The sequence below is a fragment of the Etheostoma cragini genome, chromosome 18 (assembly GCF_013103735.1).
Source record: "Etheostoma cragini isolate CJK2018 chromosome 18, CSU_Ecrag_1.0, whole genome shotgun sequence".
Lineage (NCBI taxonomy): Eukaryota > Metazoa > Chordata > Actinopteri > Perciformes > Percidae > Etheostoma > Etheostoma cragini.
The window spans coordinates 14,355,965-14,380,307 of NC_048424.1; the positions used below are offsets into that span (position 1 = coordinate 14,355,965).

Sequence of the window (24,343 nt, forward strand, 5' to 3'; positions counted from 1 at the left end):
GAATAATATCCTACTCTTCAGGAATTTCTTATCTTTATTCAGTTCACATTTTTTGGCAAGATCCATGTCCAAAAGGCTACAATGAAAGATCTATGTCATTATGGCTAGTCTGAAAGAAATAACATTTGTATATCAACCACTGTTCATGTCCTTGAATACACTTGTGCAATCCTGTCTGGCCAATTGTGGCGTCAACCTTGAAGTACTTAAATTAAGAATGAAAATACAAATGTTCCTGGAAACCATTCATTGCACCGCAAGTATCCCCAGCCTGTTCATTTGACGTGACAGCTTGAGGAAATGTATCTATTTTAGCACCTAGTGTCTGTTTATATTATAAATTGCGATGCATATTTCACTCAACTGTGCTTTAACCTAAGATTATATTAATTAGCTGTAGCTTCTTTTACCTTTATGCCCCTCCATCAGGATGAACCTGTCAACTCTTTCCAGACTCATCTCCACAGCGCCGTGCAGGATGAAACAAACACGACTTGTTTACATGGGAAATCTTTATTTGCATCCCAGCTATTTCAAATAACAGCATCAATTTGATATATTTACAGTTAAATTAAGAAAACACAAAGTGCATTGGAATGTCAATAAATACAAAAATAAATGCATTGATGAAACTCAAGTTAAAAAATGTGACAACTTAAAAAAAAAAAAGCAATAAATCTGAACTCCAGATGTGGTCAAAGTAAAGGGAAATAAAGTCAACTTGGTCAAAAGGAAGGTGCGGGCCGGGCCACCCCAGGCTCATTTACAACATTAAAATTTAAGATTTATGTAACACTACTTTTGAACACTAACAGGCAGCAGAAACAGGCCTAGTCCACCTCCTCCATCCTGGATGTGTCATCATCCTCCCCTTCTAGAGGGGGCATTTCCTCAGTGGGAGCCGAGGTGACTTCCTCTGGTGTCAGATCATCGTCGTCAATGCCTAAAACAGGAAGGAAAGAAATTATGAGTTGGTAAAGCTCGGTTGTTTATTTTAAAATCATTTTATCGGCAGTCCTGTAAACGTACAGTATGTCACTGCAATAATTTAGCACATTAATGTGCAAGAAACAAAAAATGTTATGAAAGCTTTACATTGCGTCAATAAACACAGCTACGTACCAAGACCCAGCTTGATCATTCTGTAGATGCGGTTGGAGTGGGTCTGGGGGTCCTCCAAGGTGAATCCTGAAGAGAGCAGGGCAGTCTCAAAGAGCAGGATGACCAGATCCTTCACAGACTTGTCATTCTTATCAGCCTCTGCCTTCTGCCTCAGGGTCTCCACGATGGGGTGTTCAGGGTTGATCTCAAGGTGCTTTTTAGCAGCCATGTAGCCCATGGTGGAGTTGTCCCTCAGAGCCTGGGCCTTCATGATCCTCTCCATGTTGGCCGTCCAGCCGTAGGTGCTGGTGACGATGCAGCAGGGGGAAGAGACCAGGCGGTTGGAGACTGTAACCTGTGGAGGGGAAACAGTAATTAACAAAATGTTCTGCCTTAATTGAACAGTGGGTTATACACACCATTCTGTACACAAAACCTCATGGATGGTTTTAAAGCTGTTTAATGTATTAATCTTCTCACCTTCTCCACCTTCTTCTCCAAGATATCCTTCATTATCTTGCACAAGTTCTCAAACTGAGCCTTCTTCTCCTCCTGCTTCTTCTTCTCTTCCTCATCCTCCGGCAGCTCCAGGCCTTCCTTGGTCACTGAAACCAGGTTTTTCCCCTCAAACTCCTTCAGCTGCTGGACACAGTACTCATCGATGGGCTCGATCATATAGATCACCTCTAGGCCGGCTTTGCGAAGGCGCTCCACAAAGGCAGAGTTTGCCACCTGGTCTTTGGTCTCACCTGAAACCCATGATAATGTTTTCACACATTTATGTAATGTCGCATTAATTAACTCAGTTCACCTCATTTTAAAAACACTTATATATATATATATACACACACACAAACAGTTTATGGATGAAGAGCATCCTCACCAGTGATGTAGTAGATGTGTTTCTGGTTGTCCTTCATACGTGTAACATAGTCCTTCAGGGACACCAGCTCATCTCCAGAAGCAGAGGTGTAGTATCTCAGCAGCTCAGACAGCCTCTTTTTGTTTTGAGAATCCTCGTGGATGCCAAGCTGAAAGACGGATACAACCAAATATCATTCAATTGATCAATTTATTAATTTAATTAATTTAAATCTGCTAAACATAGCATTGCACTAACTATAAACAGTGATATTTATTTCCCCAGGTACTAGCTAGGGTTGCTAACTAGGGTGCCTCTATTTAAACAGAAGATGGCTGTAAGGAGCACCATCAAGACTGAAAGCAGCTTTTCATTAGGACAGTAAGGCCAAAGGATCAAACAGATGGCTCCTATGTACAAGGTCAGGGGAACAAACACGTAAAACTCAACTCCTGTACATTCCAGAGACTCATGTTAAGCTTTTCACATTCAGCAAATATCAGCTCTATTGTGCTCAAATTCAGATTACATTTGACAGGATTTGTGATGATTCTAACAAAGTACCAAACCCTGGTCCAAGGGTTTAACTGCCAAACATTTTAAAAGTGATAGGATTAAGGACACTCGCAGCTCGCACGGTGCAAGGTGAGGACAATAACCTTGATGTTCTTGGAGAACTGCTCGTAGTACTTCTTGTAGTTGTCCTTGTCCTCAGCAAGTTCGGTGAAGAGTTCCAGGCACTTCTTGACCAGGTTTTTGCGGATGACTTTCAGGATCTTGCTCTGCTGCAGCATCTCTCTGGAGATGTTCAGGGGCAGATCCTCAGAGTCCACCACCCCCCTGATGAAATCTGTTAGGTTGAATAAAGAAAACTCAGTCAGCACTGCTTTTAAATTTCTAAGATTGATGTAATTGTTTTAGGAAGTTATTGTACATGCAAGTAATTCCATATTTGGCTGAACACTCACTGAGGTACTCAGGGATGAGCTCCTCGCAGTTGTCCATGATGAAGACCCTGCGCACGTACAGCTTGATGTTGTTCTTCTTCTTCTTGTTCTCAAAGAGGTCGAAGGGAGCGCGACGAGGCACAAAGAGCAGCGCGCGGAATTCCAGCTGACCCTCTACTGAAAAGTGCTGTGAGAAAAAAAAAAAAGTTGATTAGGTCAGTTTTCATATTACTTCTATTAAAATATGTCCGTAGGAACAGAAAATCATTAGGAGACCTACCTTGACAGCCAAGTGGTCTTCCCAGTCGTTGGTGAGACTCTTATAGAACTCTCCATACTCCTCATTAGTGATGTCGTCAGGGTTACGGGTCCACAGGGGTTTGGTCTTGTTCAGCTCTTCCTGGTCAATGTACTTCTCCTTGATCTTCTTCTTCTTCTTCTTTTTGTCTGAACACTTGTCGTGGTCGTGCTCATCATCGGACCCAATGTCCTCAATCTCAGGCTTGTCCTCGTCCTTTTCTTCTTCATCATCCTTCTCTTTCTCCTTCTCCTTTTCCTTCTCCTCCTCCTCAGCCTCATCATCACTCACCTCCTTGTCACGCTCTTTCTCCACCTGAATAAAAATAACTTTTTGGATGACTATACTAAACCACGTTAATTGATGTGAATTCATTGATTAAAACAACTTAAATGAGCACTTACAAAGAGCGTGATGGGATAGCCAATGAACTGTGAGTGCTTTTTAACAATCTCTTTGATTCGTCGCTCCTCAATGTATTCCATCTGGTCTTCTTTCAAGTGCAGGATCACCTTGGTGCCACGCCCCAGGGGCTCAGCTATATGTGGAAAGGATGGGTGAATGCAAGTAACAGACAACGCTCCACCTCCTATAGGTACCCCTTTATCAATAAAACTAAATTGTTAAATAGCAACAAAGTAACAGCATTTACATGACTTACAGTTGTCAACTTTAACTGTGAATGAGCCTCCGGCAGAGGATTCCCAGGCGTACTGCTCGTCATCATTGTGCTTGGTTAAGACTGTCACCTTCTCAGCCACGAGGTAGGCAGAGTAGAAACCCACACCAAACTGACCGATCATGGAGATGTCGGCTCCAGCCTGCAGGGCCTCCATGAAAGCCTTTGTGCCAGACTTGGCGATTGTGCCCAGATTGTTGATCAGATCAGCCTTGGTCATGCCGATACCTGTATCAATAATGGTCAGGGTGCGTTCCTCTTTGTTGGGAATGATTTCAATTTTGAGATCCTTGCCATTATCTAGCTTGGCGGGGTCAGTGAGACTCTCATAGCGGATTTTGTCCAGGGCCTGGGGGAGGGGGGTATAATGAACAGTTATGACTAAAATGTAAACAAATCCCTTTTAAATTATTCATGATATGTCAATTCCTTGATTATCAGCATATTAATATGTGTTATAGCCATAGCGTAAAATAATCCCTAAAGTTAAAACAAGCTTAATAAAAATCTTTGACACATTAAGGAAGGAGATTAAGGAAACTGTTACTATGACAAACTTACATCTGAGGAGTTGGAGATAAGCTCTCTAAGAAAGATCTCTTTGTTGGAATAGAAAGTGTTGATGATCAAGGACATAAGCTGAGCGATCTCAGCCTGGAATGCAAAGGTCTCAGCCTCCTCCTCCATTGGTTGGTCGTGTGATTCAGGCATCTAAGCAGAGGAGACAAATGAACATGCATATAATCATGGATTACACATGCACACACAAAGTAAACTGTATGTCCTATCAGCTAGCACCATTTGTTTTCCAAAAGCACAGTGTACAAAAACCTGCATTAATTAGATTAGACATTAAATGCATTGCCACAAGGAGTAATGCTGGACAATTTTTAAAGACTAAAGTCTGATACAGGATTTTGACTTGTTCTCATCTATATTTTGCAGTTGTGCAGACATGTTAGGCATGGTATGGACCTGTGTGCTCATGTTCATTGGTCCGTGTATGGGCTGCAGCACAGTGAGTCACTGTGCTGTTATACCTACAGTACAAGCACTGCCAATCAACCTCGGCTACACTTACAACATAACACCACCACAATTACCAGTCTCAATAATCACCTTAAAGGTGAGTCGGTACCTCTTAAACAGTCTCAGAATGTATTACATTATTATTGACAATAACCTGTCAGTGCAATAATCAAAACACTGACCAAATAATCAGTTGAGCTAAAACCATTTTTTTGAAGTAATAGTAAGGTATGCATCAGTTAAGATTAAGATTAAGGTTCTGTATAAGCATCACTTGTGCAGGCAGGTGGTGTTACAGACTGCCTATAATCCTTCTTTGGCAAATGAGACGAAATCCATCTGCGTCTACCTTTATGCAAGTTACATAATACATTTTATTTTATGTAAATACAGTAAAAGGTATATGGAGAACCATGACAGTTGAGTGTAGTGAGCCGATTTAAAAAAAAAAAAAAAAAGAAAAAAAAGAAGAAAGAAAACTAGGTTGTCTCAAACTGCTTGTTTAATTAGGTTCCACAATCCAGACCTCAATGGAAAGATGAAACAGTGTTTAATTACTATTAATACACATGTAGAGAGATCAAGAAAGTTTAATTTTAAGCGATGCTATCCTGTCCTACTGCGAATGATCATTTATTGGATGATCAGAGAGCCGCGCGTGGCTAGGATTACATTTTAGCATCTGTAAAAAAGACTCCCTCTGCCGGTGTGACAGGCAAACTGCAAGTTTCTAGAAAGTACCAAGATGGGAACAGAACTCTCTAGCAGTTTCCATAAGAATCGAAACCTCCTCTTAACCACCCTATAGGAGCTTCTGTGAATGACCGCCCTGTACTTCACTGAGCTTGCACTGAAGTCACTGTGATGGCATGGCATCTGTGAATCTGCTCAGAATATCTGATTTACGTTCAATAAATTGTGCTTTATTATTCGTGCCTAACAAGTGCACCAAGAATGAATCATGTGGTCCATGTGGCTGCTGTCACCTAGAGCGATGCAGGTAGTGTGTGCGGAATAGTTGCCAAGATAATGTTGGAAAAAAAAGTTTTGTCGTTGGCTAATAACGGTGACACGCCAGCGAAATTACGTCGTCACTAACGTTACAATGTTAAAAAAAAAAAAAAAAAAAAAAACTAATTAACGTTACAGGCCCATGGATAGAGTAGCCTGTTGTCATAAGCTGATTATAACACGATGTGCATGTAACCTAGACATGTCACCCAGACATGCCACATTGTTTCAACATTATTGTAATGTTCAAATATCAACGTTAGCTTCAAATTAAATAACTGGGTTTGGTAGCTGTTAAAGTAAGCTAACATTAGCTATCATTAAGCATGAATGTCAAAGTGTTTAATATTAGCTACATTTTATCAATTGGCAACTCGTTGTAATTTTATCATTATATAAAAAAATCTTTCATTGTTTTACCTTGGCCCTCAGTGTGTGGAAAACTCCGCTGTGAATCGTGTGGAAGTCGTTTGAGTCGCCAGCAGCTCGACTAACGAGATATCACAGGTTAACGATAGCTGTGCAGCTTTTATATCCCTGTCGAGCGTTCGAGAAATCCTGACCTGGGCTTCCAGAACCATCTGGAATCTTCCTCGCTACAGCTCGGTTGTGGCCGCTGAAAGGCTCAGTTGGCTGTCAATCATGATGTGTGTACACAACTCCGTCGATAGTTGGCTGGAGTAGGCAGAACTAAAGGGGGGGCGGGGAGGGAATGAATCATGCCAGAGTGCTAGAATGATTCATGCAGTGTCCACTGAAAATTCCGGAACATAGAATAAAATAAAATAAGCTAATAATGAGTGTAACTTCACCTTTATTATCCCACATAAAGGATATCCTTTTTCAACTAATGTAGGAACCAAACAAAGTGAATTTCAGCATGCAATATATTCAGTAATAAGCAAGATTGCAGGTCTTAATTCTGAATGCTTTTTATTACAAACTTGAATGCATTTCATAAAAAATGTAATAGTTACAAAAAGAGACATAAGTCAAATTCCTAGGGACTTTATATTAATCTTAATGGTTGTCAGTAGTTGTGTAAGCAGCTGATACAATGTAGAGCCACACTGTGGCCCACATTCATTCCATTAATTAACTTGTATTGAATAGTTAATACTGTTTCAGAAATGAGAGTTCTGTTAGAGTGACATGTCTAAGAAAGCAATATAATTACAAAATAATCATTAAGAAAGAAGGAAAGACTTGTCTAAGTATTTTAGTCAACTTCCTCCATTCTTGATGTGTCATCATCTCCTTCCAAGACTGGCATATCTTCTTCAGCAGGCTGAATGATGTCCTCAACTGCTGAATCATCATCATCAATGCCTGTGAAAGAAAATGTATTTATTAGCAACCAACGCCACATATCAATGTAGCCCTATAATGACTGTAAATTTAGTGGTCAGGAAGGAGAAACGTACCGAGACCAAGCTTGATCATTCTGTAGATGCGATTGGCATGTGTCTGTGGGTCCTCCAGTGTGAATCCTGAAGACAGCAGGGCCGTCTCGAACAGGAGGATGACCAGGTCCTTCACGGCCTTATCGTTCTTGTCAGCTTCCGCCTTCACTCTCAAGGTCTCAATGATTGGATGCAGAGGGTTGATCTCAAGGTGCTTCTTAGCTGTCATGTAACCCATAGTGGAGTTATCTCTCAGGGCCTGAGACTTCATGATCCTCTCCATGTTGGCCGTCCAGCCGTAGGTGCTGGTGACGATGCAGCAGGGGGAAGAGACCAGGCGGTTGGAGACTGTAACCTGTCAGTCATGAAATGTATTAGTGTCGTGATCAAACAAACAAAAAACGGCCATATATTAGCATAATTTTTCTGCAAGATGTGAACGGATTTGATCATTTTTCTGCCATTTCCTTTACCTTTTCAATCTTCTTGTCGAGGATGTCCTTCATGATCTTGCAAAGGTTTTCAAATTTGTTTTTGAGCTCCTCCTGCTTCTTCAGCTCTTCCTCATCCTCAGGCAGCTCCAGGCCTTCCTTGGTCACTGAAACCAAGTTCTTGCCATCGTACTCCTTCAGCTGCTGGACACAGTACTCATCGATGGGCTCGATCATGTAAATGACCTCTAGGCCGGCTTTGCGAAGGCGCTCCACGAAGGCGGAGTTGGCCACCTGGTCTTTGGTCTCACCTGTGAAAGTTAATGTTAATTCAGTGAATTAATACCCTTGTTGCTAAATACCTTTTGACAAAACTCCGTAGCAAAATTAAAAAAGAAAAAAAGTGACGTTTAATGACCAACCTGTGATGTAGTAGATGTGTTTCTGGTTTTCCTTCATGCGTCCCACATATTCTTTCAGGGACACCATCTCATCTCCAGAGGATGAAGTGTAGTAGCGCAGCAGCTCAGACAGCTTCTTCCTGTTCTGAGAGTCTTCATGGATGCCAAGCTAAAACAAGAAATTATGTCATGGGTGTTATGTTAGTAATATTTCACCTTTAATGCAAAATTTATATTTTATTTCTAAAGAGTTTGAGTTAAAGACCTACCTTGATGTTCTTGGAAAACTGCTCGTAGCACTTCTTGTAGTTGTCCTTGTCTTCGGCGAGTTCGGTGAAGAGATCCAGGCACTTCTTGACCAGGTTTTTGCGGATGACTTTCAGGATCTTGCTCTGTTGCAGCATCTCTCTGGAGATGTTCAGGGGCAGATCCTCAGAGTCCACCACCCCCTTGATGAAATCTGAAAAGAGAAGAAATAGACTACTTAGCCTTCCAAAGCCCAGACAAACTTCATTTGTTAAAAATACAATAATCTTAAATAAAGAGCTACAAGGCATGTTTTACAAGGCATTAATATCTTAGAAAGATCCAACTAAGAAACTGTATGGGAGTAATTATTAATATGGAAATGATACTCACTGAGGTACTCAGGGATGAGCTCATCGCAGTTGTCCATGATGAAGACCCTGCGCACGTACAGCTTGATGTTGTTCTTCTTCTTCTTGTTCTCAAAGAGGTCGAATGAAGCCCTTCTGGGTACAAAGAGCAAGGCACGGAACTCCAGCTGACCCTCCACTGAGAAATGCTGCAAAAGAAAAGGATAAAATATGAATCATTAGCTTAAAAACACATCACATTAGGCAACAACAGCGTTTGGAAAAATGGTAGTTGGGTGGAATTTCTTTGCATGTTCATCGTCAGTAGACTCGGCTTACCTTGACGGCCAGGTGGTCCTCCCAGTCGTTGGTGAGACTCTTGTAGAACTCTCCATACTCTTCATTGGTGATGTCGTCAGGGTTACGGGTCCAGATCGGCTTGGTTTTGTTCAGCTCCTGGGCATCAATGTACTTTTCCTTGACCTTCTTCTTCCTCTTGTTCTTGCCATCCTTTGTGTCCTCGTCCTCGTCCGAGCCCACGTCCTCAATCTTAGGTTTGTCCTTCTCAGCAGCATCTTTGTCAACTTCTTCTTCCTTTTCTCCCTGGTCATAGTCCACTTCCTTCTCCCTGGTCTTCTCCACCTTGAAAATATGGAAAGAGTGGTGGTTTAGGAATTTGTGTGTGCATGTCAACTTCATTGCCTATTATTAGGTTTAAAGAATGAAAATCGGTAATAGAATTTCAAACTTACGTAAAGTGTAATAGGGTAGCCAATGAACTGTGAGTGCTTCTTCACTACTTCCTTGACGCGCTTCTCCTCACAGTATTCGGTCTGATCTTCTTTTAGGTGAAGGATTACATGTGTGCCTCTGCCAATGGACTCTCCTAAAAGTAGCAATGCCATCAATGATGAGAGCAGTCTGACTTGAGTCAAATTCTATATATTTTGCAAATTATTGAATATTAATTTACATTACAACAATAAGGGAACTTACCACTGTCAGGTTTGACTGTGAAAGAGCCTCCGGCTGCGGACTCCCAAATGTACTGCTCGTCATCATTGTGCTTGGTTAAGACTGTCACCTTCTCAGCCACGAGGTAGGCAGAGTAGAAACCCACACCAAACTGACCGATCATGGAGATGTCGGCTCCAGCCTGCAGGGCCTCCATGAAAGCCTTTGTGCCAGACTTGGCGATTGTGCCCAGATTGTTGATCAGATCAGCCTTGGTCATGCCGATACCTGTATCAATAATGGTCAGGGTGCGAGCGTGCAGATCGGGTCTGATTTCGATCTTCAGCTCCTTGCAGGTGTCAAGCCTGCTGGGGTCTGTCAAGCTTTCATATCGGATTTTGTCCAAGGCCTGTCCAAAAAAGGGACATTCGCTTGTTAAAATACTGGAGTTTGCATACATGTGAGGGTCGCTTTCATTTAAACATATAAAAAAAACAGAGGAACTTGTGTGATAAAGTGCTGATTTTATTTACATCTGAGGAGTTGGAGATGAGCTCTCTGAGGAAGATCTCTTTGTTTGAGTAGAAAGTGTTGATGATCAGGGACATCAGCTGAGCGATCTCAGCCTGGAAGGCAAAGGTCTCAGCCTCCTCCTCCATAACGTTTCCGGCGGCAGGCATCTGAAGGAAAGCACATATTACACTGTGTTATTCTGGATTCATATGTGTGCACATGTGTGCATGGCAATGCCTGCATTTCTCCTCTGGAAAGAAATAAAGGTTTGTGTTGTGCTATCTTAGTTTGGCTTCTTGTGTTCAAATGTGCTAATTTTCTCTCAAATAAAAGTTATTTCTTTTCTGCTGAGAATGCTGTTGAAATCTCTTTCTCCCCATGTTTGAAGAAATGCCTCATGGCATGAGAAGGGTGGCTGCTGGTCGATGAACACATGTTCTTTCTGTCAATCAAAGACTTGCCATTTGCTGAATGGGTGGAGTTCTGATGCTTTCCCCCACCCCCAAAGGCTTCATGTCATTCAACACCTTTATGTTGAAGCAGCGGCGTCAAACTCAGTTTCACTAGAGGGCCACACTGGAAAATTAGGATCACTTCAAGGCCCAGATATGTAGAGTTTATTGCTTCTATGTTATCGAAAAGGTCAAATATCCTTGACTGTATTATTGTGTGTCTCCCAGAGTCTTCTCACTTACAGTTTGGTTGAAAAAAATGTCAAAGTAAAGGCCAAAAGCGTCAAAAATTGCACATAAATGTTGGAAAACCAGCAAAAACTTGTAAAAAAGTGACTAAATTAGGCAGGCTAACATTTATTAAGAACCTAAATATATATGGGAGCCGGATCAAAATTTGCAAGTGGCTGGATTTGGCCCACAGGCCTTGAGTTTGACATGTGTGTGTTAAAGGAAGGAATAGCAGCTAGAAATCCAAAGATGGAAGAAAAACCAAATCTGTTAGTTAACTATAGAGCCATAATGATCTATTATTGTTTTTCACGAGTGATGCGTTGCAATCAGAACTGCCTTGTAGCAACATCTCTTCATTAACTTATATTTATGATTGAAATAGGCCATATAAAAGTGTGTGATTCCATTACATTCAAACACTGCCTGTAGAACTATGATTTAAAAGCATTTTTTTTTTTCTGTACCAAGACTTGAAACTGCTGTATTAGCTCTTTGTGCCACCCTGCTCTCCTGCTCATCCGCCATTGCTCTTACACTCAGGGTCACCCTGCTTGCCATGTGTTCCTCGCATGTTACAGTCTCACTAGGATATTACTGATGAAGGCGCTACTCTCCCACACTTCAAAAAACTGACTTTAATTTTATATTTTACAAATGTATATGTAATTCAAACGGTTATTTGCTTAATTTGTAAGTAATATATAATAGTGTGGCAAGTATTCTTGCTGTTTTTTCGATCTTAGTTGCAATGCTCAAAAACATAACTGTATTAAATTGTAGGTGTTCCAGTCTTACCTTGAATAGACTCTTGTCCTACAGTTGCTTCTTGATGATAGTCAAATGTATCACTGAGCGGTTCTCTCTCTTCTTGAGAAGTTCCAAATGTGTGCTTCGCTGCGGCTCCCGTGAGCAGTAAATCTCCCTTGGTGTGTTCAAGTGATTCTATGCAGACCCCACAACATGCTGGCGTCTTTTTATACTTAAGGGGTGGTTTCTGGAAGCTCCCATTCAGAAGCTTCCAGAAGATACTTTAACTACATTAAAGGGGGGTGTTGGGGAAAGGCCTAGAAGGAGGGGGGGATGGCGAGTGCGACACCAGAACCCTAAAGTTGATGTGCCCTTATAGGGCTCCACGGTCACAAGGAGTGCCTGTCACTCACACTGAGAGCTTTCCTGATAGCTTGTCTGGCTCTTAGGCCCCCACCCCCCTCCGTAAGCATCACAGCTGTGCAGTGCTTCTGCTATCAGCTGCTGTCGAGGATGGACACACACACACACACACACACACACACACACACACACACACACACGTTTCCTATGGACAGCAGGCCCATTTCTTTTTTTGGCATGCAAGATTGGGGGGAATCTCAGAGGTTTCACACAGAAGCTGGGATACACATTCAAAGAATTTGCTCCTGACATTATCAGAGAGTGTAAATGAAATTATGTCATATTTTAAAACACAATTAATATGAATGAATTTGAGTTTGACATTAAACTTCTTAGCACAAGGTTCAACAAACAAACAAAATGTTTAGAGCTTTCAGCCACGTATTGTGGCCTTTATCACCGGATGGACTTTGCAAACAGACGGCCATCTTACTTCTGACATGATGGTTCAGAGCTTTTTTTTGCCACAATTGCAAAAAGAGAAGAGGAAAGAGAGAAAGAAGGGAAAAAGGTGCAGAAGATAAGATAGACTTTTATAAACGCACACTGGGGAAATTCCCTTATTACAGCAGCTCAAAAAAATTAAACCTTGCAACATACCATAAACAACTCATACACAGAGGTTTTTCCATACATGCTTGTGTAAAACAGAATCCTATAGAATTCTCTGGTTCAGTGTGGGTGTTACTGACTTCAGCTGGCCAGAGGACGGCACTGTCTTACCCTTGCAGATCTGTTATGTAATCCAAATGTTTGCAGGTTTATGGCAGACACTAAAAAGCTGACTGCCCATGTAACAGAGAAAGATAAAGAACTGCCCCGATCACTGTAAGATATTTTCTGAAGCCGCGAGCCATATCTCCCATAGCTTCAATAGTGTGTTAGAATAAGATGGTAAATCTGTGCATGTGGGAATTGAGCAATGATACAGAAAGGTATGTTCCTGATATTTAGACCCGGATGGTTGGTTTATATTCTGATATTTCCTTGATTAGATATCTTCATTTTAACAATGTCATTACCACAATTACATAGGTTTCTAACTCAATCTGGGTCCCATACAAGAGAAGCTTTGTATATTCTGTGTCCACATTGATTTCTTTATTTTTAGCTAGTCTACTATACAAGTGTTTTTCTGTGTTTTGTCACAATGGATGGCAACTTTTTGGAGCTTCATCCCTGGGTAAAGAGAAATAGGCCTACACAATTTCAGTAAATCTAAACATATCTAACTTAAATGTTGCTTGCTTTATACTTAGTATGGAAAGTTTATCTCATGTCCAATTCAGTAGCTCATTCAGATGAGTTTAATTCACTGTGCAGTGGAGAAAGACATTCACAACCAGCTTTCTCTCTGACTAGAAAGGGTTTCTGGCCAGGGTTTTAGCCAAGGTTACAGGAAACAAGAGAATAAACTAAAACTGAGAAGACGCTCAGCTCCCAAGTCTGCCTGAATAGACTCAATAGACTGATTTGACTAATCAAAAGTCAAATCAGAGAAGTTTTGCGTTGGAGCCATCCTAGACTCTAAACAAAAAAAGGTCTCACTCAAGCAGATGTATTTGGTTTGACACTAAAAGTTGCTGATCAGGTAAAACAACTTAATCAGTCAAAAGGAAAAGATGATATCAGGACAAAATGACACCAAAACTGATAAATAGTCGGGGAATTCATTTCCTTCTACAATAGAGGTATACGCCTGGTGTTATTTGTATTTGCTATGTAATTTAGACTTTATATAATATCTGCGTTGGAAGTATATGTAAACCAAATATGCATTCTGTATATTATTACATAATTTGCCTGCATCTGCTTAACTAGTTGTTAGCTGTTTTAGTAAGAAACGACATTGCATTCGTGCAACTTGTCTGAGGTGAATGAATGATATGCTACATTATTAGTATATTATAGACATATATATCCTGATATATATATATATATATATATATATATATATATATATATATATATATATATATATATATATATATATATATATATATATATATATATATATATATATTGGATCCGCCGCCGGTTTCTACACTTTTGCCCATATACGGTCCAGCCATGTATACTAGGTTTCAACCAACCAGTTGGTCTGGTTTCAGCCGTGGGCGTATTTAGGATATAATAAGAACCAACATTAGTAGTTCTGTCTCACATGACATACTTCCCTGTACGCATGGCTGGAGGACTTCAACGGTCCAACGCATGCGCTGTCGGTAACATCCGGGGATCGGACAAGGATGAACGCCAATTTCCAAGATGGCGGCGGAGGGAGGAGGGAAGGAGATGAACGAAATTAAAACTCAATTCACTACACGAGAAGGTGTCTACAAACTCCTCACTCACTCCGAATACAGCCGCCCGAACAGGGTGCCTTTCAACTCGCAGGGCTCCAATCCCGTCAAGGTCTCCTTCGTCAATGTAAACGACCAGTCCGGCAACGGCGACAGGATCTGTTTCAATGTGGGCCGGGAACTCTACTTTTATATCTACAAAGGCGTGAGAAAGGTAAACAACATTGACTGCAGCATCGAAGCCCGCGCTGTCCAGGAGCACCCCATTGATTTGGCATCTCCGAACGTGTTGCAGCCCGGCTGTCAACTCTCTGAGCTTCTGTCATTGAAGTGCGCAGGTTGTCAAGACAAGGCCATGTAGCGGACCTAGCTAAGTTAGGAGCTAATTAGCATTCTTGGCTAACATCGCCACAGTAGTTGGTTTTTGCCTCGTTGGGACTTGTGTGCGCTTCAGAGTCCGTCATTTGTCTTCCTTTTTTATTATTTCTGAGTCAGTGATAAATTGACAATTCCCAGGGTGAAAAGGCTTGTCATATCTTATGTTCGTGTTTCCTCGTTCTTTACGTGGTAAGGCTAGATACGGGTGGAAAGTTGTCAACAGTGCTCACCAGCAGGATCAACTTTGGTGTTTCTATTACGGAACTGAGTTAAGTGTTGACATTGTGAGCAATTGAGTGGTGGTGAGGGGTGTTTGTTATTCGTGATGTAATGATGTGTGCACTCCACTGTCAGGGTTTGGATGTGATGTAATATGATCCAGTGTTTGGTTGCACACAGTGATGATGTCATTGCAGCAGGCCACTTGGGTCTTGTTGAATGGTGACTGGCAGTGGTGATCGGGCTGATGATGTGGTTGTCCCTGAGGCAGCTACGGAATACGCAACCTAACAGCAGCCTAGCCTCCCTACACTACTCTCTTTCTCCAATCCAGATGCTGTCAGTGGTCTCTCACAATCTCACAGCAAGAGTCAAAACCTTTAGAGGAAGTAGTATTTTTCCCTGTGTGTGTGTGTGTGTATGTGTATGTATATGTATATATATATATATATATATATATATATATGAGACCGTCAAATTATATCTAGAACAATCCCATAATAACTCAGTCATAGCAACAAATTTTACTAAATGTATAAATGTGAAAATAAGGGATGTTTTTCTTAACCTTTTAACTAAAAGTCTCTCAAACACAACCGGCTGTCTAACCAGAGGGTGTATTAACATTTTCTGTAAATGGATTTCCTTTTGGTAGCAGCTAGTATAGATGATAAAACATGGGATCACCTTTTGAATAAAACATTTTTATTGAAATTAAATTCATTTGAACTAAAGTAGATCTATTTATTTATCTATCTATCGATTTTTGAAATGCTCAGTTAACTTTAGATGAGTGAATTGACGAATTGGAACTGAAATGGAAAGTGAGATGGATATATCTGAGTTGTGCCTATTGTACTAATTACAACCCAAAAAATACGTTGGAATGCCGGCATAATGGTTCAAAATCAAATTGTTTTTCCACGCCACAGAAACCGTGGTTTACCATGGTGATGTTTTGGCGGTTTGTCTAAAGATTGTGATGACGGCCTGTTCCCTGCAGCCTTTGACTTAACTTACTCACCGTGACAGCATCTTCTTATACTCCTTGTCCCTTGCAATATTTTACATTGGTCCGTTACCTGACAATAATAGTCACTGAAAATGTCTACACGGTAAACTCAAAGTTGAATAATGAGTTGGCAGGGTCTCTAACGTGGAACACAGAAACCAAGGAGACAGTTGTTACCGTTGAATGAAAGTCAGAAGAATGTTGAAAGTATAAGAAGTCATGCTGCCTGATTTTTGATGGCGATTACTGGACAAGTTGTTGGACTTAGTGTGTCGACCACTCACTTATCTCAATAGGTGGGAAAACACTGCATAGCTAGTCATTCAGCCCGTTTATTTTTTATATTTATTTTAATGATGGGTCTTGCCTCTAATTCTAAATTGGAAGATTTTCCTCACCGAGTTGACCTAAAAATATTCTACTGCCGTACATACAGCCAGGAGTGTAGACCCAGCTTGCGTTTCCTTAAATTTAATTAAAAACTTTTTTTTTTTAAAGATCTTTTTGTAAGTCTCATTATTGTGTAAAATATATTGGTAGCCAGTAGGGAAAGCGGATCATTGTAGAACTTGACATGTTAAAATCAAATATCGTTGTTTTATTTAGAGCAGCCACACTTTGACAATAATGGCATCTTTTTTCTATAATATCCACTGCGCTCTCTCTCTGCCTCCTTTTTTTAATGCATTAAAATAGACGAGAGTTTCAGCAATAAAGCATAAATCCTTTCCCTATTGACTTTTTTTTTTTTTAACAATGACTATTTTTCAGTGATGAATAGGGTCAGTTTTGAGATGATTCGTGATGATGCCTGCAGGCATTCTATACATCACGTTTTCTCTTCACCGCCTGTTGGAAGACAAAGTAAACAGTTAACCTATGTGGTCACGCTGGCTTGGTCTTCCTATCTATTTTTGGATAATGACTTTCCAGGTGCCATAATTCATTACCATCATGCATCAGGAACATTGGGTTGAGACACCAACAAAGAGTAGACAGCAGCCAACGAGTCTCTTAAGATATGTGTTTCCAGCAAGTATTTAGAGATTTTAGTTTTACAAGTGGTATTTTTCTGTAGACTATAACTTAAGTTGATCCCATTTCTTGCATTCTGTTGTCACCACCGTGTTCTTTGCTGCGACTGAAGCTTTAATACATTGTGTCAACCTATATCTGTATCTTCCTATACAAGAAATTGTTGAAGAAAGGCTCTGCGATGAACATAAGCGTCGAGTTGTGGATTGAAGTACTAGGTCACCTTTGGAGTAAATGGTAGCTAAGAAATCATCCTCACGGCTGCTTGTCCTTTCAAAACAGTGGTAAAAACAGCTAAAACTAATTTGTCTTTATTTCTCATTGTTCTAGGCTGCAGATCTTAGTAAACCTATAGACAAGAGGATATACAAAGGAACGCAGCCCACATGTCATGACTTCAACCCCATCACGGCAACGGCAGAGAGTGTCTCCCTGCTGGTGGGCTTCTCCGCGGGCCAGGTGCAGCTCATCGACCCAATAAAGAAGGAGACTAGCAAACTCTTCAATGAAGAGGTGGGTTCCAGTCAGTGTCTGATGTTCTGGTGCTTAAACCGAAACTTAAATCATACCAACGTTTAGTGTCAGTTGTCCACTGTTGGTACAATAATGGATCAACTAGCTGACCAGTGTCTTTGTTTTTCCCCCTCTCTTTCTGTTTCTTTGTCCTTCTCCCCCCCCCCCCAGAGACTAATAGACAAGTCCCGAGTTACGTGTGTACGATGGGTTCCTGGTTCAGAGAGCTTGTTTCTGGTGGCTCACTCCAGTGGCAGCATGTATTTGTACAACGTGGAAAACACCTGTGGCACCACGGCACCTCACTACCAGCTCCTAAAGCAGGGGGAAAACTACGCTGTGCACACCTGCAAGAGCAAGTCGGCTCGCAACCCGTTACTGCGCTGGACAGTGGGTGAAGGGGCGCTCAATGAGTTTGCCTTCTCCCCGGATGGCAAGTTCCTGGCTTGCGCGAGCCAGGACGGCTTCCTGCGGGTGTTTGGCTTCGACGCCGCAGAGCTCCACGGAACGATGAAGAGCTACTTCGGCGGTCTGCTGTGTGTGTGCTGGAGCCCGGATGGACGCTACATTGTGGCAGGAGGGGAGGACGACCTGGTGACCGTGTGGTCATTTTCAGACTGCAGAGTGATTGCACGGGGCCATGGTCACAAGTCGTGGGTGAGCGTGGTGGCGTTTGACCACTGCACCACCAGTGTGGAGGATGGTGACCCCCCCGCTGAGTTCAGTGGTAGCGATGAGGAATTCCACGAGCAGATTCACTTTGGGGCGGGCAGAGACCGAGCTAACAGCGCTCACTCTCGGCTTTCTAAGAGGAACTCTACAGACAGTAGGCCCGTTAGCGTGACCTACAGGTTTGGCTCAGTGGGCCAAGATACCCAGATGTGTCTGTGGGACCTAACGGAGGACATTCTCTTCCCTCACCTCCCGTTGTCTCGCACTAGGACTCACACTAATGTTATGAGTGCGACAAGTCCTCCAGCCACTGGACAAACCACTACTAATACGACTACTACTACAACAACAACAACCACAACGACTACTACTACTGCTGTATCTGCCAATAATCCCAGTGGCACCAATGGTAAAGACAATGTGAGCAATAGTAGCACCAGTGGCAACCCAGCTAACTCCCTCCCCAGCACCCTGCCTCGGTCGAACAGCTTGCCACACTCCACCAACCCGACAGGGGGCAGCACCCCCAACAGTCACACAGGCAGCAACAGCAGTACCACCACCACCACCACCAAGGGCAACAGCATCATTGACAGTGCTTTCATCGCCACCGGCGTCAGCAAGTTTGCAACTCTGTCGTTACACGACTCGCGCAAGGAGCGCCACGAGAAGGACCACAAGCGGAACCACAGCATGGGTCACATCAGCAGCAAGAGCAGCGACAAGCTCAACCAGCTGAGCTCAACACGGACGGCAAAAGCGGAAGCAGCTAAGACTCTGGGCACCACGCTGTGCCCGCGCATGGAGGAAGTGCCGCTGCTCGAGCCGCTGGTGTGCAAGAAGATCGCTCACGAGAGACTCACTGTGTTAATCTTCCTGGAGGACTGTCTGGTAACAGCCTGTCAGGAGGGTTTCGTTTGCACATGGGCTAGGCCTGGGAAAGTGGTGAGTGACAGGCCTCTCGAGGATACTGTCATGTGACACCCCTTATCTTACATTGTCTTGAGTGTAGACATCTTCTCGCTGCACTCAAAAGCTGTTAATCCCACTGCGTGCAGCCAAAAGGTTTTTGGTTATTTCATGCAAGATACACACCAAACCCTCAGCAGTTAGGTGGTTAATAGCACATGTTCCGACAGTAAACCTCATGGCCTCACTATTCCGCCTCTTTTAATGCTTTGAAGTAACACTGTTGTTTGTTATCAATGTGTGTGTGTTATCTGTCTCTCCACAGGGTTTGCTATCATCTCAAAACAACCCAGCCAACTCCCCCAGTGGAACAGTAGTATAGCCCCAGTGCTGGTGCTGCTAATGACAGCTCCATGCAACAGAGACGGGGATGACCAAGGCCAAGGCCCTGCAGCGCTTCTTCACACACTGTCACACACACAACGGCCTCCAGTGTCGCCTTCATTCTCGTCACTACGACCACCCAGACACGCTATGTGTTACCGCTCGTGTTTAGAGAGGCGATGTTGGCCAAGCCGCGGTCCGAAACTTGACGCCCCTTTTGACTAGGCGTGAAAAAAGGGTGCTATTGGAAGTAGAATAGCAAGCTTTAAATCGCCCAGGAGGTTTGTGGGAGGGATTGACTGGCTCATTGTTCCATTTAAGGTCATATCAAGTTGTGTCAAGTCTGAAAATAACCTCTAGTACCCAATCCTTTGTGCCTGTAGACCTTCAAAGACTAGACATGCTATAAGCACTGTGGTGATGCCTCAACCTAACCTTTTGTATGGGTTTAATTCGGAAGTCTTTCCCTTTTTATTTTGTCAATACAAATGCATTCACTGATAAAGGGAATAAGAGGAGGGATTGTTTAGGAGAAGAGGCATACGCCCGTTTTTCACTTCCTGGGGCGATCTCTTGTGCAGCCCCGGCCCGCGCCACCCGTTCAAGAGAAGCTGGGGCTTTTTACTTCCTTTACAAATATTTTCAATCAGTGGTATCACACTTTAAAGTGTATTTGCACAGATTTTCTTTCATTTGTTAATTTTGTTTTTTTCTCCCATTTTGAATTTATGGCTGTGGAACACAAGCTAAATATTTTGAAGACCGTTTTGGAAGCACTTGGAAACGGCTTGTTCTCGCCCTCTGTCTCAACGCTGGATGCTGCAATCATAGTTTTTTATATGGGAAAAAAATTGTTTGCACTTAATAGTTTGTTAGGAGAATGGCTTTACATTTTTGGAGTGTGTAAGGACTCCTTGACAAGGTTGAAATATAAATAGAATTTAAAAAAAAAAAAACAACAACCTTTGTATCTATTGAACATTTATTTTAATATTGTTTCAGATTAAATGGGCTCTGTATTATATGTAAATATTGTACTTCAATGATTTATGGGGTAAATGATCATTATTACATTAGATCAAAAATCCTCATTTCAGAAAATAGTGATATTTCTAATACTAAAAGATCTATACCTAATATTAAAGTGAATCTTGAATATGCAGGTGAAAATGTTTTCTTTTCTGTTGTACATAAGAGAATTCAGGTGTATTTTTATTAATGTAAAGTTTGGTATAGGAGACATCTATGAAATCCTCTTATCTAACAGGTAGTGCTGAATGCTAGCTAGCCTGTTGCTGCAAATTCCTTTTACAACGTAGGCAGACGCAGACGCAGACGCAGCGGCCCAATTCAGCCATCACTCCGAGCTCAGGTAAACCACAGGAAGACGAACGCCGGCATAGTTCCCCTCACTAGTCCCATCCATCAACGTGTGTGAATTCACCTTAACAAATAAGACTGACAACCATGTTCCGCAGACGGGGTTGCGATCTGTGAGTCCTGTTTTTTTTTTTTATGTGTGTGTGTGAGTAATAATTGCTGAACAGATTCTGAACAAACATTTGACACTGTGTTGAATACCAACTGACTAACGTCGGCACTTGATGATGCTGTAAGGTGATGCTGCTTGAGGTGAGCGTGTTTTCCAAGCACCCACATAGGAAGACTGAGATATTAAGAGTGGGAGCATTTTCCTTCATGTGACGCCTATTAAAAACAGCTTTGACAGATTATATGTTCCATTTGTGTTGCTTTATTAAGTGTGTGTGTGTACTCACTGCATGAATCAGTGTCTTCATGTAGCAGTCGTTAGTTGGGAATATCCTTTCATGCTTTCCTCCACGCGAGGTCAGAGGTCGGGCTCAGCACAACCAAACCCTTCATATCACTCCACTGGCAGTCATGCAGAAGAGTAGCACTTCCATTACAGTAGCATTGGAACATTTTTCAGTGATTATAAAAAACCAGGAAGTATAAAGTTTGCATAAGACCTCTGACTTCTTGACACATTTCTTTTTCATAATAGGCTACTAGTATTAAATCATCTGGCCGGTCATGTCCAGATGTGATCACATCTCCATTAGGAAGTAATTGAATGGAAATGAGTCAGTTTATTTAATTTAATTAAGTTATCAAAGGGCCTGGCACACAGGTGTTTTTAGTTATCAGCTAATTAGACCTCCACACTGGAGCCATGCTGGAACTGGAAAAGGACCCTGCACAGGTGTTTTCACTTATTTTGGTTGATTAGGCCTAGACCACGGCTCAGACTGGCCAGAGCAGTGAGGTCATGCAATTCCCAGGATAGCTACTGTATATAATATTGAACTTGTCGAAAATATAAAGTCTAATGTATTGTAGACATGCTAAACTGACCGGGAAAAGCCATTTAGTCTTCCACATAAGTTACCTGTTTGCGTGTCAGTTTGTGGCATGTTGGGTTTACAGTTGGCCAGTAGGGGGCAGTGTTGCTCAGACAAATGAGAACTTGAGAATTCCTCACAACCATAAAGTGAACTTGCATTAATAACAGGCATCACTTGATCGAATAGGGAAAACATTGTCTATAAATGTCGTCTCTCTCTCTTTCTCTAATTAATTCCTACTACTTTACCCTCCTACCTTATACATATTTTATATTCCAAGTGGGGAATAAAAACTGATCCTCCATAATTTATGGGTCACTTTTCGAAGAAACCCGAGCACTCACAGCCATTAAACGAGCAGCCTGTGGCATTAGGGCTAAGGAAGGGGTGGAGAGAGTGATCAGCAGGCTGGAGAGGCCGGATCATCCTGTCAGGGTGCCACTCAACACAATGACGGGCCCTGACTGGCCGTCCGATCCCTCTGAGCTAGACACATCCATGCTGAGCGAGCATCAATCAGGCTTAGTGAGTAGTGAGATCTTCTACATAACAAACATCCCACCGGCTATAATACATGCCCTTAATATATGCCCTTTTAGGTGGTTTTCTGTCTTTCCTGCTGTCAACCACATGTGTTCATTATACACGAACCCTGGAACCCTTTAAACTAACTGGCCAATGGAATAGCAGTCAGGTGTCTACAGTGAGAGCTTGGAAAACAACTCCATTAATCATCCATCCTCAGGGAAATGGGTCCCACTTGATAGGAATTCAATGAATGGAGAGATTCCTCTTACTTCTCTAAGGTCTCTGCTTAAATGATCTTCTCGGTGATGCAATTCCCTGTTCTGCATTCCTCTATATATTGACCCAGAGTTTTGTTTACCTAGCAATGTGTGCAACGGCTATGAATTAAATATGGGGTCTCTCTGAGTTAGAGGCCAAAAGAAGGAGCAGCAGGGGATGTGTTGAAAAAACAAGTACATTTGCACACATTACACTTTCTAGTGACGTCAGGGATGGATTTCCTTCAAACTATCAGATTATGGAAATGAACAAATTAACCTAGTTTTCCCTCAAATTCCACAGGGATATTTCTTCAACCCATTGTTTAGATCCGTAGTGAGTTCAAAATAAAGGGTTGAGCGGTGTCAGTAAGTAGGGGTGATTAATAGGAACACTAAATAAAACAAGCTTCTTCAAAATGGCTGCATTAGCATTTGGCCACAAGGTGGGTAATTTCTACCTTACCTTAAAATAGTTAGAAAACCACCCGCGTACCTGGGAATTAGGGATTGCTTGTTTTCTGTATTTCAGTGGTTAATCTGTCTTTCTATGGAGAGTACCGATGACTGGGCCATCAGAGATGTAATGCACTGTTTAAGAGTGTGCTTATTATTTTCATTCTTGACCTAAAATAATAAACTGAGTGGAGCACTTCCAAAGGCAATGGTAGTATTTTACAGTTTTCAAGACTCCAGCACCAGTAAACTATTAGTCACCAAGTATCAGTGCCACTTCCTCCTATTCTCAATTCTATTCTAAGCCATTTCCCTTGAGGCGCAGGTCCAATTATTGGGACACCACCATGGGAAGCAGCTGCACAATCTGTCACATGACCTCGGCACAGCAGTCACATGGCTTCACACTGCACTAGGAATTAAAGTTCACCCAAAGGAAATAAAATGAACAGAGATTGTGAGGAGTCTGTCACAAAGGAAGCTTTGTGAGGCTTCATCAGTCTTGGACGTTTGTCTTACTGACCCAAGGATACACGCCATGTCATACTGAATTCATGCAGTGTTTAGGAATTCTACGTTGCGAGTCTCTAGTATGCCTGCCCGAAGATATATTTAATATGAACTGCATGGAGAGTCCAGTCAGCGATAACTTTGCAGTTATTACATTTTGAACAGTGTGCAAAAGTGATTGTTGAACATTGCCAGAGGCGGTAGGGGAGGGGGAATCAATGCGGCTCCAGAGAAGACACCGAGCTTGGGCCTCGGCGGAAACCATCGATGCTGAGCTGTGGTCTAAGCACTTAAAATGGAAATGCCTCTTCAACAGCAACAACACGAACGAGAAAGTTAGTTATTAGTGTCTGGGGATCTCTCCAGGTGCCACGTGTGCATTCATTTGTGAAATCTAAATCTCTGTGCAAAGACACAGGTACCTAAATTAGCATATTTTGTGTTTAAAAGTGTTAAACTTGACGATGCACCGCAACAAAGTCAAACAAATGCACTGCACTGACCACACACTCCCGCTGTCAAACGTAACATGATAAAAAAAAAATCCTACTGTGGTAAACATCCTAAGGAAAGCTCATTGCAGGGCTCGCAATGGTGGCTGTAATTCTGAATTTTGGGAAAGAGACCTCAGATACAGTATTAGGGACCACTAAGGTCTATATAAAAGAGACCTCCGATACAGTATTAGGGACCACTAAGGTCTATCTAAAAGAGACTTCA

General features: G+C 42.1%; 2 protein-coding genes across 5 annotated transcripts; one reads left to right on the forward strand and one right to left on the reverse strand.

Annotated features, from left to right (window-relative positions):
• Nucleotides 1-16: 16 nt before the first annotated feature.
• Nucleotides 17-11,968, reverse strand: hsp90aa1.2 (heat shock protein 90, alpha (cytosolic), class A member 1, tandem duplicate 2). Of its 3 annotated transcripts, XM_034900967.1 has the most exons (12): nucleotides 11,707-11,968; nucleotides 10,246-10,392; nucleotides 10,001-10,121; nucleotides 3,870-4,115; nucleotides 3,613-3,746; nucleotides 3,191-3,523; nucleotides 2,932-3,097; nucleotides 2,623-2,813; nucleotides 1,985-2,132; nucleotides 1,582-1,850; nucleotides 1,123-1,456; nucleotides 17-943 (listed from the first exon to the last, which is right to left on the reverse strand). In XM_034900967.1, exons 2-12 carry the CDS (start codon nucleotides 10,390-10,392, stop codon nucleotides 831-833), a joined length of 2,202 nt encoding a protein of 733 aa, XP_034756858.1. In that variant the 5' UTR covers nucleotides 11,707-11,968; the 3' UTR covers nucleotides 17-830. The 3 variants fall into 3 exon arrangements, with proteins under 3 accessions (XP_034756858.1, XP_034756857.1, XP_034756859.1); XM_034900966.1 differs by lacking the exons at nucleotides 10,001-10,121; nucleotides 10,246-10,392; nucleotides 11,707-11,968 and adding exons at nucleotides 4,449-4,598; nucleotides 6,348-6,598 and having other exon boundaries at nucleotides 3,870-4,236; XM_034900968.1 differs by lacking the exons at nucleotides 17-943; nucleotides 1,123-1,456; nucleotides 1,582-1,850; ... (4 more) ...; nucleotides 3,613-3,746; nucleotides 3,870-4,115 and adding exons at nucleotides 6,920-7,256; nucleotides 7,352-7,685; nucleotides 7,804-8,072; ... (3 more) ...; nucleotides 9,098-9,400; nucleotides 9,511-9,644 and having other exon boundaries at nucleotides 9,755-10,121.
• A 2,308-nt stretch (nucleotides 11,969-14,276) lies between these two features.
• Nucleotides 14,277-21,237, forward strand: LOC117961937 (WD repeat-containing protein 20-like). 2 transcript variants are annotated; one of them, XM_034900970.1, is made up of 4 exons: nucleotides 14,277-14,598; nucleotides 17,359-17,541; nucleotides 17,713-19,158; nucleotides 19,448-21,237. In XM_034900970.1, exons 1-4 carry the CDS (start codon nucleotides 14,350-14,352, stop codon nucleotides 19,502-19,504), a joined length of 1,935 nt encoding a protein of 644 aa, XP_034756861.1. In that variant the 5' UTR covers nucleotides 14,277-14,349; the 3' UTR covers nucleotides 19,505-21,237. The 2 variants fall into 2 exon arrangements, with proteins under 2 accessions (XP_034756861.1, XP_034756862.1); XM_034900971.1 differs by lacking the exon at nucleotides 17,713-19,158.
• Nucleotides 21,238-24,343: the final 3,106 nt, after the last annotated feature.

What these genes read in the sequence shown, in the direction of transcription:
- hsp90aa1.2 (XM_034900966.1), bottom strand. Translation starts at nt 4,598, where the DNA reads ATGCCTGAATCACACGACCAACCAATGGAGGAGGAGGCTGAGACCTTT. An exon ending in TTATCTCCAACTCCTCAGAT is followed by an intron (nt 4,237 to 4,448) that starts GTAAGTTTGTCA and finishes CCCCTCCCCCAG; the next exon opens with GCCCTGGACAAAATCCGCTA. An exon ending in ACACATCTACTACATCACTG is followed by an intron (nt 1,851 to 1,984) that starts GTGAGGATGCTC and finishes CATGGGTTTCAG; the next exon opens with GTGAGACCAAAGACCAGGTG.
- LOC117961937 (XM_034900970.1), top strand. Translation starts at nt 14,350, where the DNA reads ATGGCGGCGGAGGGAGGAGGGAAGGAGATGAACGAAATTAAAACTCAA. An exon ending in TCTACAAAGGCGTGAGAAAG is followed by an intron (nt 14,599 to 17,358) that starts GTAAACAACATT and finishes TCATTGTTCTAG; the next exon opens with GCTGCAGATCTTAGTAAACC. An exon ending in GGGCTAGGCCTGGGAAAGTG is followed by an intron (nt 19,159 to 19,447) that starts GTGAGTGACAGG and finishes GTCTCTCCACAG; the next exon opens with GGTTTGCTATCATCTCAAAA.